Source organism: Squalius cephalus (genome assembly GCF_949319135.1).
Source record: "Squalius cephalus genome assembly, chromosome: 2".
In the NCBI taxonomy this organism is placed as follows: domain Eukaryota; kingdom Metazoa; phylum Chordata; class Actinopteri; order Cypriniformes; family Leuciscidae; genus Squalius; species Squalius cephalus.
Window position 1 is genome coordinate 10,081,330 of NC_137123.1, and position 13,431 is coordinate 10,094,760.

The window sequence follows — 13,431 nt, forward strand, 5'->3', positions numbered from 1 at the left end:
TGTGGCACCTGTGCAGTGGGACATAATTTCTGAGGTCACAGCATCTCAGCAAGAACATCCAGCTCCACCAGAATGTTCTGCGGATCGCCTCTTTGTTCCCCTCGAGCTCCGCAACCGTGTGCTTCAATGGGTTCACTGCACTCCCTGCGCTGGTCACCCTGGTATCTCTGCTACCATTCAGTTAGTCTCCAACCGCTTCTGGTGGTCAACACTTCAACCCGATGTCATAAAATTCATCCATCAATGCTCCACCTGTAACACAGTCAAGTCATCCCATCTAAAGCCTGCCGGTCTCTTACAGCCACTGCCAGTGCCTAAACGCCCATGGTCCCACATTGCAGTGGATTTTGTGACGGATCTGCCACAGTCTCAAGGATTCACTACTGTCTTCTCCGTCGTTGATCGCTTCTCTAAGTCCTGTCGTTTCATCCCGCTGGCTGGTCTGCTCACAGCCCTGCAGACAGCTAAAGCACTCCTCAATCATGTGTTCCGTCTCTTTGGTCTTCCTGAGGACATCATCTCCGACTGTGGTCCTCAGTTCACTTCCCGTGTCTGGAAAGAACTTTGCTTGAAACTCAACATCAACGTCAGCCTCACCTCTGGATACCACCCTCAGGCCAACGGGCAGGTTGAGCGTTTAAACCAAGATCTCACTCGCTTCCTGCGGACTTACTGCCATCAAAACCAGCAGGCATGGTGGACCCCTGTATCGACCTGGCCAGTGGGTGTGGCTCTCCACCCGAGATTTTCGTCTTAAGCTTCCAAGCAAGAAATTATCTCCTCGTTTCATCGGGCCATTCAAGATTCTTCATCAGATCACCCCAGTCTCTTTTCGTTTGGCTCTCCCTACACATTACCGAATCTCACCCACTTTCCATGTGTCTCTTTTCAGACCCGCTGTTGCTCCCAGGAGAGAGGAGGTCCAGGAGGAGGTCGCTCCTGTGCAGGCTCCCCGCACTGATGTCGGCGGCGAGGAGGCTTACCGGGTGCGAGAGGTCCTGGATTCCAGACGCTGCAGCGGGGTGTTACAGTATCTGATTGACTGGGAGGGTTACGGCCCCGAGGAACGCTCTTGGGTCAGGTCTCAGGATATCCTGGATCCTACATTGCTCTCCTCCTTCCACCGTGAACACCCAGATCGACCTGCTCCAAGACCCCGTGGAAGAACCCGTCGTCGGTCAGATCCTCGCTGCAGGGGGGGTGGGGGGGGGGCTGCTACGAGCTGCTATGCCTCCCTCTGGTATCACTCGCTCTCTATCTCCTGAGTTCTAGAACTGCAATTCCCATCATTCATATATGCTCTCATCACTGTCTATCCCTGCCTGGTTTCCCTGATCACCTTCATCACTATCACCTGCGCATCATTATCTACCCTTTATCTGGACTGCTCCCCCATTGTTCCCTTGCGAAGTCTTGTTTTGCCCCGCAGACATTTCCAAGCGTTTCCCTGGTGTTTCTACGTGCCCTGTGTTTCCCTGGTCTTTTGATCTTTGCCTGGACTCTGGACTCTTTACGTGAACATTCGCCGCCTGCCCTGACCCTTGCCTGTGTTTCACCTCGAATACTGGATTGCCCCTTCATTATATGCCTTCCTGAGTTCTATGTCTGCTTTCCTCTGTTTCATTACCTGTTTTAATAAATTACTGCAGATGGATCCGACCGCCTCAGCCTCTCTATCACAGTTGATTTGAACAAAACAAAAATATTTACCAACAAATTACTGTGCAGAGAAATTTTGGTTTTAGTTACTCTGGTTCAATAGCTTATGTCTGTGTTATCTTTTTTATCTTCATGGTAGGGCTGGGCGATTTAAATCGCGATATTGTTATGCGCATCTCGTCAGTAAAGCCGGTTCCTTGATTAGTAGTAAATCGCCATCACCTGCTTTCAGATGAAGCGGCATTCACTACAAAGAACCGTAGTTAACTGACAAGCTGAGCCATATCACATTAATATCGCGGACGTATCGCCAGCGATAATTAATGCGATATGGCTCAGCTTGTCAGTTAACTACGGCTCTTTGTACACAGCAAAAACTCCAGTGTTAAATTAACACTCCTGGGAGTGTATATGAGTCCACACTCAAGAGTGTTTAAGTTAATGAGATAATTAAGTGATTAATTTAGTGATGATTGAACATTATTGAAGACACCTGATGTTAACAAGCAGAATCACTGAAGGAGAAAATCACAAATTGTAAGTTACCATTATGACGATCAATGGTTGCTTTAGTTGGACTCTTGACCCATATATTATTAACTTTAGATTTTGTTTGTCTGTTGTTTCTGAATTATAATCACCAGTTGAACAAAGAAAAAAGTGATCTGATGGTGTTGGTTATGTTATGACAATCATCATTTGAACTTGATCACTGAACTCATTAAAATCCTTCTTTCTGACTTCGATTTATGTTGTTGGTTAGTGAATCTGCATAAATGCCCAGCATTTTTGATATAATATAAAGGATTTCTTAAAAGTTGTTTAAAAAAAAAAATCATTATTTTAGGCACACACAGATGTCAATATTCAGTCTATGCATCTCAACAATGGTGAGGAGCAGAATATTCAATTAGGAAAAGTAAATTACATAGACAATTCAGATCATAATTTATTCATACCGCAATGCATGATGGGAGCCATTAATGAGTTGTGATTGGTGGCAGCCACTGCAACATGCTTTATTATTGTCACCATTGTTGAGATTCACAGGCTGATTATTGATGTCTGTGTTTTAAATTAATTTATCTGAATGTCTTTTGATCAGAACAATGTTTATTAAATATTTTGAATTATAAGTAAAGTACTGATAATCATAGGCTGAAGAATCACTAAACTGCTGCTAATAAGTTAAACCAAACTATCTCAATAAGTTTCCTTTTTCAGATCACAGCATAATTATGTAAAAAAATAACCAACACTATAAGATAACATTTTACTTTGTTCATTTAACTGTTATAAATCAATAACAGCAGACAAACAACAGTAAATATTAAAGTAAACATATAATGGTCTAGAGCCTAACTAAAGCAAACACCCATCACCTTAATGGTAACTTACAATTTGTGATTTTCTTCTTCAGTGATTCTGCTTGTTAACATCAGGTGTCTTCAATAATGCTCAATCATCACTAAATTAATCACTTAATTATCTCCTCAGCCCTAAATGCAGCTTCATCTGAAAGCAGGTGAAGGCGATTTTCTACTAATCAAGGGAACCGGCTTTACTGTCGAGATGCGCATAACAATATCGCGATTTAAATCGCCCAGCCCTACTTCATGGTAATCTTTTGATCCATTTACTCTTCTCATTGTGTGCTAATTCAGGGTCTGAAGTGAAGCGCAGGAGAATATCATCCGAATTCTCTCTGAGAAGATTAACGAGAGATCCGGCCAGATTGAAAGGATGGTGAAGGAGAATTCTTCCAACATTGAAGCTTTGGGCAAATCTCTTATACGTCAGTTCATGATGATGTAATGGAGCTGCAGAAAGAAAACAAAATCCTAAAAAATGCAAAGGCTCTCCTAGGAAATAAAGTCAAGGAAATGAATACGGAAATTCATGACCAGGAACGTTACAGCCGCAGATGGTGTCTGCGTTTATACGGACTGTCCGAGCAATCCATCAACCACGCCTGTTGACATTTCGCCATCAATACGCCTGTATTCCTGTGGGCGGAGGTTAGTCAAAAAACTGTTCTAGTGACATCATTAAAGAGGGAAGTAGAGGGATGTAGTCCAAACCGGCCGTCCGATGTAGGCGGCTTCTGTTAAATAAAATATCTCGCTTGGCACTGAACTTTGAGCTTTATAATTTTACAGATATTATTTATACTCTAACAACAACATTACACACTAACTAAAGAATTAAATGGTTGATAGAATTTTTGAACAATAGAGAAAGTCTTTGGAACGTTTTTCCTAATTACATATTTAATACTCTTGGAGGCATAGATTTTTTTGTTGAAATGTCATTTTTCTGCTGACAAAATTTGTGTAAAATTGGCCAGTTTTCACAGACAAACAAGCCCTGCTAGCATGGAAATTGGTATATAAGCACAACTATTTCATATGGAATAACAAAGACATTTAAAAACAAATCACTATTCTATCATACTTGGTTCAATGAAGGGATTATATTAGTAAGACAATTGGTTAATTCCAATGGATTTTTGTTATCATATACTGAATTTCTAAAAAATAAATTAAATTACCAGTTAAACCAAGAGAGTTTGCTATTGTTCTTGACGTGATTCCAAAGAGTGTGATGTTACTCTTCATCAGCATGAACAATCTTTGTGATAAAAGTTTCATTGATAATGTTGATGTTTTAAAACAAAAATGTAGCAATAATAGAAGGAATGCTCTTGGTTCTGTGTCTTTTCCTGCAGCAAGATTCTTTTGGTCTTCTTTATTTGGTGAAATCTCTTGGGTTAAACATGGAAATAAGCCAAATAAGTTTTGTGTTAATAACAAAATTAAGAAAGTGACTTACAAAATACTTCACAGAATTTATCCTGCTAAGCATGTTTTGGAAATATTTAAGCTTAATATTTCATTTACTTGTGAATTTTGTGCACTAGAAAAAGAAACAATTGTGCATCTGTTTTTTCACTATATTTACTCAATATTATTTTGGAAAGATTTAGAAACCTTTATTAATAGAAAATTGAAGTGTATGATGGAAATTTGTGTTTTTGATGTGCTTTTTGTACTCAGAATGACAATTTGGAATGTAAAGAACAACATATTATACAGTTATTTATTTTATTAGGAAAATACCATATACAGAAACAGAAGTGGGCTCAAGTTAAACCAAATTTTCCAAATTTTATAAATGACTTTACATATGTATATCTTTTGGAACAAGCTAAAAACAAAAAAGCAATGAAAAAAATGTAATGCATTGAAAGCACTGGATTTTATGTAAAAAATTTTTTTTTTTTTTTTTTTTTGCAGCTAATGTTAATATGATATTGTGAATATGTAATACCTCTTGTTCTTGTGGCATTGAATAATAAAAAAGAACAATAATTCACAAGTCAACCACTAGAGGTCCTACCAGTGCTGTGAATCCAGTAAAGACATTACAGACTTAAATATACCATGAAGGTTAATCAGGTTTATTGAAGCACTGGTCCTAGTTGTAAAAACATACAAAATAAAACAGGCAGAGAAAACTCTATTAAAATACATTAATACATAAAATGAAATACTTTTGCATTTAAATATTAATAAGTTGTGCAGATATCACTTGTCTGATTTCTAATCTTACACCCCAATCTGAAAAAAAAAAAAAAAAAAACAGAATAACAACAAATTATATACTAACAGATTAAACAAACTTAAAGCCAATATATATATATATATATATATATATAAATATATATATATATATATATATATATATATATATATATATATATATATATATATATATATATACAAAGAGTCAAAGAGAACAAATGAGTCTTAATGTGGGTGATGAACATGTTTATATTGGTTGTGGTCTGAACAGAAGGGAAAATTATTCCACAACTAAACAATCATCCACCAATCGTTCATTAAATGATTGATCACAGGCTTTGTGTTCACTGGTCTCTATCACTCATTTGACGCTGCTGTAGATCACTGATGCATCTTCCATAATCTGAACAGTTGATCGCATAAAAATCAAAACAAACAGGAGCACAACAATATTATAGCCCAGATTATATGATCTGTGGTGGTTAAAATAGTGCTGGTTAAGCTGGTACTGGTTAAGTTGGCGCTGGTTAAGAAGGTACTGGTTAAGCTGGTACTGGTTAAGATGGTACTAGTTAAGCTGGTACTGGTTAAATTGGTACTGGTTAGGCTGGCACTGGTTAAGTTTATGCTGGTTAAGATGGTGCTGGTTAAGCTACTGGTTAAGTTGGTGCTGGTTAAGTTGGTACTGGTTAAGTTTTTAATGGTTAAGTTGGTACTGGTTAAGATGGCACTGGTTAAATTGGTGCTAGTTAAGCTGGTACTGGTTAAGTTGGTACTGGTTAATTTTGTACTGGTTAAGTTGGTGCTAGTTAAGCTGGTACTGGTTAAGCTGGTGCTGGTTAATATGATGCTGGTTAAGCTGGTCCTGGTTAAGTCGGTGCTGGTTAAGTTGGTACTGGTTAAGTTTTTAATGGTTAAGTTGGTACTGGTTAAGAAGGTACTGGTTAAGCTGGTACTGGTTAAGATGGTACTAGTTAAGCTGGTACTGGTTAAATTGGTACTGGTTAGGCTGGCACTGGTTAAGTTTATGCTGGTTAAGATGGTGCTGGTTAAGCTACTGGTTAAGTTGGTGCTGGTTAAGTTGGTACTGGTTAAGTTTTTAATGGTTAAGTTGGTACTGGTTAAGATGGCACTGGTTAAATTGGTGCTAGTTAAGCTGGTACTGGTTGAGTTGGTACTGGTTAATTTTGTACTGGTTAAGTTGGTGCTAGTTAAGCTGGTACTGGTTAAGCTGGTGCTGGTTAAGATGATGCTGGTTAAGCTGGTCCTGGTTAAGTCGGTGCTGGTTAAGTTGGTACTGGTTAAGTTTTTAATGGTTAAGTCGGTACTGGTTAAGCTGGCACTGGTTAAATTGGTGCTAGTTAAGCTGGTACTGGTTAAGTTGGTACTGGTTAAGTTAGTACTGGTTAAGTTGGTGCTAGTTAAGATGGTACTGGTTAAGTTGGTGCTGGTTAAGTTGGTGCTGATAAAGCTGGCACTGGTTAAGTTGGTGCAGGTTAAAATGGTATTAGTAAAGTTGATATCAAAAAACTTGAAGTTCCCATGAGATTTACATTTCTGTCCAAATATCACTTCTGTCACAAAATATCGAACCTTGAGACTCAGACCTTTCTGACAATATTTTTAAGATTAGAAAAGGTTTTGATCATAAATTATGAAACATGATTACGCCCAAAAGGGGGTGGTTAAGCTTGTACTGGTTAAGCTGCTGGTTAAGTTGGTATTGGTTAAGATGGTACTAGTTAAGCTAGTACTGGTTAAGTTGGTGCTAGTTAAGCTGGTACTGGTTACGTTGGTATTGGTTAAGTTGGTGCTGGTTAAGCTAGGTACTGGTTAAGTCGGTGCTGGTTAAGCTGGTACTGGTTAAGTTGGTACTCGTTAAGTTTGTACTGGTTTAGCTGACACTGGTTAAATTGGTGCTAGTTAAGCTGGTACTGGTTAAGCTGGTTAAGTTGGTGCTGGTTAAGTTGTTAGTGGCTATCACTCATTTGACGCTGCTGTAGATCAGTGATGAATCTTCCACAATCTGAACAGTTGATCGCCTAAAAAAATCAAAACAAACAGGAGCAAAACAATATTATAACCCAGATTTAATGATCTGTGGTTATTTAAATGGTGCTGGTTAAGCTGGTACTAGTTAAGTTGGTACTGGTGAAGCTGGTACTGGTTAGGTTGGTACTGGTTAAGTTGGTGCTGGTAAATCTGGCACTGGTTAAGTTGGTACTGGTTAAGCTAGTTAAGTTGGTGCTGGTTAAAATGGTCAAACATTACAACAATCGTTCATTAAACGATTGAACACAGGCTTTGTGTTTGCTGGTCTCTTTCACTCATTTGACGCTGCTGTAGATCACTGATGAATCTTCCACAATCTGAACAGTTGATCGCCTAAACAATCAAAACAAACAGGAGCACAACAATATTATAGCCCAGATTATATGATCTGTGGTTGTTTAGATGGTGCTGGTTCAGCTGGTACTGATTAAGTTGGTGCTGGTTAAGCGGGTTAAGTTGGTACTGGTTAGGTTAGCACTGGTTAAGTTGGTACTGGTTAAGCTGGTACTGGTTAAGTTGGAACTGGTTAAATTTGTGCTGGTTAAGTTGGTTAAGTTGGAACTGGTTAGGTTGGCACTGATTAAGTTGGTACTGGTTAAACTGGCACTGGTTAAATTGGTGCTGGTTAAGTTGGTACTGGTTAAGCTGGTGCTGGTTAAGTTGGCACTGGTTAAGTTTGTCCTGGTTAAGCTGGTACTGTTTAAATTGGTGCTGGTTAAGTTGGTATTGGTTAAGCTGGTACTGGTTTTGTTGGTGCTGGTTAAGCTGATTTACTTGGTACTTTTTAAGATGGTGCTAGATAAGCTGGTACTGGTTTTGTTGGTACTGATTAAGTTTGTGCTGGTTAAGCTGGTTTAGTTTGTGCTGGTGAAGTTGATGCTGGTTAAGTTGGTACTGGTTAAGTTGCCCTGGTTAAGTTAGTATTGGTTACTTTTGTGCTGGTTGTTTGTGCCGGTTAAGTTGCACTGATTAAATTGCACTGGTTAAGTTAGTACTGGTTAAGTTGATGCTGGTTAAGTTGGTACTGGTTAAGTTGGCACTTGTAAATGATTATGCAATTAGACCAACAAACCTATATTAAAACAATAAATATATAAGTATTCCATTAAACCATGGAACAATTAGTTAAATGTTTTCTTCAGTTTTATTTATTAATATTTTTTTTCCTGGACTGTGTTAATAAAGAATTTAATAATGTTAGTTTCCTATCAGTTCATACAGTTACAGGCTGAGACACAAGGCGCGTTTCCAGTAAAGATTTGCGCAAAACTTTTGCGATTTTTTTCTAAATATTGATAAAAAACTATTGCGAAATGACAGCGTTTCCATTAACCGATGTCATGCGACTAAAACATAATTTTTTTCTCTCGCGATAAGTCATTCCAAAAATCATGGCAACGGACGTTGGTAAGTTTATATATATCACAGCCACGTACCGCACAAGACATTATTATTATTAATGGAAGGAAACGTAAGCGTGTTATCCAAGCATTAATGGCAAGGAAAGACCCTTATACTGTGAGCGGCACATATGAGGTGTTACTGGGTTTTTCTCACTCATTTCTGCTCTGAGGTCTTGATTGTGGAATTTCATTGAGGTTTAGAATCCAGTATTTCTGTCATTCTTTTGTCTTTTATGAATTTAATAAAGAGCTCTGTCTCATATTCTGTCCAAACACCCCACGTCATCTACGTCAGGTGACTGTAAATGCGCAAAAACTGTTTCCATTGCAGTTTTGCAAAATATTATTTTTAGCGCAATTTTCCACCGGACAAATTGCGATTGTTAACTCATGATTTCTGTTCTGTGCGTCTGTGCGCACCAATCTTGCACTTCTATCTACTCCTCAACCAGACCACCTAGAGACTTCGGGTTTTCGGCATTATGTTAAGGAAGGTCTAATCTCGGGAACGCACAAAAAAAAATCCAGGAAAAGATTTACTATCTCTTAGTGTTGTGATCCCATGAGGTGAGAAAATTGCGCTAAAACACTCACTGAGTTTTTATTACTTGTTTTGAATTGCCTGAAAAACCCCCTCATGCGAGCGTAAATACTTTTTTGCGATAAATGGGAGTTTTTGCGAAATTGACGTGTTTCCATTGGGCGTATTTTGAATTCGCAATTTCAATTTGCACAATTTGAAGGGTAATGGAAACGCGGCTACAGATAACGGCTGGTCGACTGATTTTCTGCTTCTGTAAAGTCGTGTTGTGTTTGGATGATTTACCTCATTCACTGTGTGATCTTCAGCTTTAACACTCCTTTGTTTCTTCCTGTGATAATCACAGACATTAACAGACATTGGACGAATGTATTAAATTAAGAGAGAATATAAACGCTGTTTTTAAAGATTACTAATAATCAAACACAAATGGATAATTTCCTTCTACATCAGACAAAAAGTGTACAAAACTTGTACAATCACTGCAGTTTTTTAACTCACAGTATAAACAGGATGATGACGGAGATGATGACGAAGATGATGATGAAGACTAATCCTCCAGATGCCGCTGTGATCACAATCACATTCCCACCAGCAACATGATGAACTGAAAGAGGAAGATCATCATGATTAACTCTCCAAACTGATGAATGATGTGAAGATACAGGAGTGTGTTAATAAAAGCTTCACCTGTGACAGTTACAGCGTCTGATCTCTGAGATCCATGTTGATTGTGAGCCTGACAGTAGAAGCGTCCACTCTGTAGTGCACTGAAACTCTGTCCAGATCCAACAGCTGAGGGTTCATTCTCCTTAAACCAGCTGAAGTTCAGAGCAGGAGGGTTTGAGTCACTGATGCAGTTCAGAGTCACTGAATCTCCCTCCAATATTACACCAGATCCACTCATCAACACTGAGACGTTTCTGGGAGGATCTAAAGACAAAAGTGAAAATTTACAACACATATTAGAAAATTATGATTTTAAAGTTTTTGAACAATGAGCAGATGATCATTTACTCACACATGATGTTTAAAGTCACAGTATCAGAGTATTTCTCTCCATGTTCATTGATGGACTTGCACTTGTATTCTCCACTGTCATCAGAGCTGATCTTTGAGATGTTGAAGATTCTTCCAGATCCTACAATCGTTCCTCCTTTAAACCAGCTGATGTTCAGAGCAGGAGGGTTTGAGTCACTGATGCAGTTCAGAGTCACTGAATCTCCCTCCTTTATTACACCAGATCCACTCATCAACACTGAGACGTTCCTGGGAGGATCTAATACAGATAAATATTGATATCATTAACAATCATTTTAAACTTAACATCACAGATGTTTCGAGGATTTAATGTCACAGTTACTGAACCATCATTAACTCACACATGACGTTTAAAGTCACATTATCAGAGTATTTCTCTCCATGTTCATTGATGGACTTGCACTTGTATTCTCCACTGTCATCAGAGCTGATCTTTGAGATGCTGAAGATTCTTCCAGATCCTACAATCGTTCCTCCTTTAATCCAGCTGAAGTTCAGAGCAGGAGGGTTTGAGTCACTGATGCAGTTCAGGGTCACTGAATCTCCCTCCACTATTACACCAGATGGACTGATGGACACTGAGACGCTCCTGGGAGGATCTAATACAAAAAAACAAAACACTTTAACAATCAAATTAAATTTGACATCAGACTTATGAATCACCCTCCATTATTTCACCTGATGGACTGATGCAATCACAGGATTTATTGGATAAGAGGATCTGTGTCAAGTAGAAGGTATGCAAAATGAAAATATGATTCATAAAACTCACACATGATGTTTAAAGTCACAGTATCAGAGTAGTTCTCTCCATGTTCATTGATGGACTTGCACTTGTATTCTCCACTGTCTTCAGAGCTGATCTTTGAGATGTTGTAGATTCTTCCAGATCCTACAGTCGTTCCTCCTTTAATCCAGCTGAAGTTCAGAGCAGGAGGGTTTGAGTCACTGATGCAGTTCAGAGTCACTGAATCTCCCTCCACTATTACACCAGATCCACTCATCAACACTGAGACGTTTCTGGGAGGATCTAAAGACAAAAATGAAAATTCACAACACATATTAGAAAATTATTATTTTAAAGTTTTTGAACAATGAGCAGATGATCATTTACTCACACATGATGTTTAAAGTCACAGTATCAGAGTATTTCTCTCCATGTTCATTGATGGACTTGCACTTGTATTCTCCACTGTCATCAGAGCTGATCTTTGAGATGTTGAAGATTCTTCCAGATCCTACAATCGTTCCTCCTTTAATCCAGCTGAAGTTCAGAGCAGGAGGGTTTGAGTCACTGATGCAGTTCAGAGTCACTGAATCTCCCTCCACTATTACACCAGATTCATTTATCAACACTGAGACGCTCCTGGGAGGATCTAATTCAGAAAAAAAAAACAAAAAAAAACACTTTAACCATCATATTAAATTTGACATCAGACTTATGAATCACCCTCCATTATTTCACCAGATGGACTGATGCAATCACAGGATTTATTGGAGGATCTATGTAAAATAGAAGGTATGAAAAATGAAAATATGATTCATAAAACTCACACATGATGTTTAAAGTCACATTATCAGAGTATTTCTCTCCATGTTCATTGATGGACTTGCACTTGTATTCTCCACTGTCATCAGAGCTGATATTAGTGATGCTGAAGATTCTTCCAGATCCTACAATTAATCCTCCTTTAATCCAGCTGATGTTCAGAGCAGGAGGGTTTGAGTCACTGATGCAGTTCAGAGTCACTGAATCTCCCTCCACTATTACACCAGGTCCACTTATCAACACTGAGACGTTCCTGGGAGGATCTAATACAGATAAATATTGATATCATTAACAATCATTTTAAACTTAACATCACAGATGTTTCGAGGATTTAATGTCAGTTACTGAACCATCATTAACTCACACATGACGTTTAAAGTCACAGCATCAGAGTATTTCTCTCCATGTTCATTGATGGACTTGCACTTGTATTCTCCACTGTCATCAGAGCTGATCTTTGAGATGTTGAAGATTCTTCCAGATCCTACAATCGTTCCTCCTTTAATCCAGCTGAAGTTCAGAGCAGGAGGGTCTGAGTCACTGATGCAGTTCAGAGTCACTGAATCTCCCTCCACTATTACACCAGATGGACTGATGGAGATCACAGGTTTCACTGGAGGATATACAGATGTCAGGTAAAAGTATTTATCAGAGACGGCTGGTGGAAAATGTTCTAGGAAAGGCTGCAGTGGGTTATTATTGGACAATTTCAGCAAACATCCCAGTTTAATTTTTCACTGTTTAATGCTCAAAGTTAAAGAAAAAGTTTAAAGGTACAATGTATGTAACTTTTTTGCTTTAAAAATAGCAAAAATCACTATATCTATGTTATATATTTTTTTTTTAGTTGTGTACTTACATTATCCCGACTGTTTCTAACAACTTTCAAACCAGGAGAAATTTTAATTTAATTTTTAGACACGGGACGTTTCTTTATTTCCGGTTTGTCGCAGTCAATGTCATATCCGCAGTCATTTCCGCGTTGTCCCTGGTTTCTGCTCGTACTGCCATAGCAACCAGAGCTATGAACCAGAGCCCTCTGATAGTAACCAAGGCGACAGATGTGGAGTTTGTGTAGTTTGCAATGTCTATTTGCACGCTGTTGTTGTTTTGTTCAAACATTATGGACCATGGCAAGCAGACTTTGTATAAAAAAGGAGAACTAAAACAAGAATCAATATCAGCGCTGTGTTTTCGAGATGCGAGAGCTCCCATAGACAGTAAATGAGAGCTCCACGTCCGAGACGTCGACCGCTCCTACATGTACTTTATTAAACAGGTGAGCACATTTACATAAAACTAATCAATGTTATATAGCTAGTTCAACAATGATAAAATGTTATAATATGATCTGTATGTTATTCCAGCCCGTTCTCATCCTAGGGCGTCATATATTGACGCTCTTGACATTTCGTCGACATCGAACGCACATGGCACCCTTTAGCGTTAATATGAGACGCAGATAGAAATGGGCCAGAAGGCGCCTCCTAGCGGTCTAACCCTAACCCTACACTAGACCTAAACCTACCCATAACCGAACAAAGCTCTGTGCGTCTCATATTGACGCTAAAGGGTGCCATGTGCGTTCGATGTCGACGAAAT

The 13,431-nt window shown here is 38.7% G+C and overlaps 1 protein-coding gene across 1 annotated transcript in view; it reads right to left on the minus strand.

Annotated features, from left to right (window-relative positions):
- Positions 1-6,451: 6,451 nt before the first annotated feature.
- The window catches only part of LOC307152384 (B-cell receptor CD22-like), a gene marked incomplete at its 5' end in the record, with an annotated part of 35,228 nt that continues 28,248 nt past the window's right edge, over positions 6,452-13,431 (minus strand). The window contains 7 exons of the mRNA XM_079860961.1: positions 6,452-7,628; positions 9,525-9,570; positions 9,741-9,846; positions 9,930-10,172; positions 10,261-10,518; positions 10,622-10,879; positions 11,399-11,656. Coding sequence (XP_079717087.1) covers positions 7,527-7,628; positions 9,525-9,570; positions 9,741-9,846; positions 9,930-10,172; positions 10,261-10,518; positions 10,622-10,879; positions 11,399-11,656 — 1,271 coding nt within the window. The 3' untranslated portion in view covers positions 6,452-7,526. The remainder of the gene's footprint in view (positions 7,629-9,524; positions 9,571-9,740; positions 9,847-9,929; positions 10,173-10,260; positions 10,519-10,621; positions 10,880-11,398; positions 11,657-13,431) is intronic.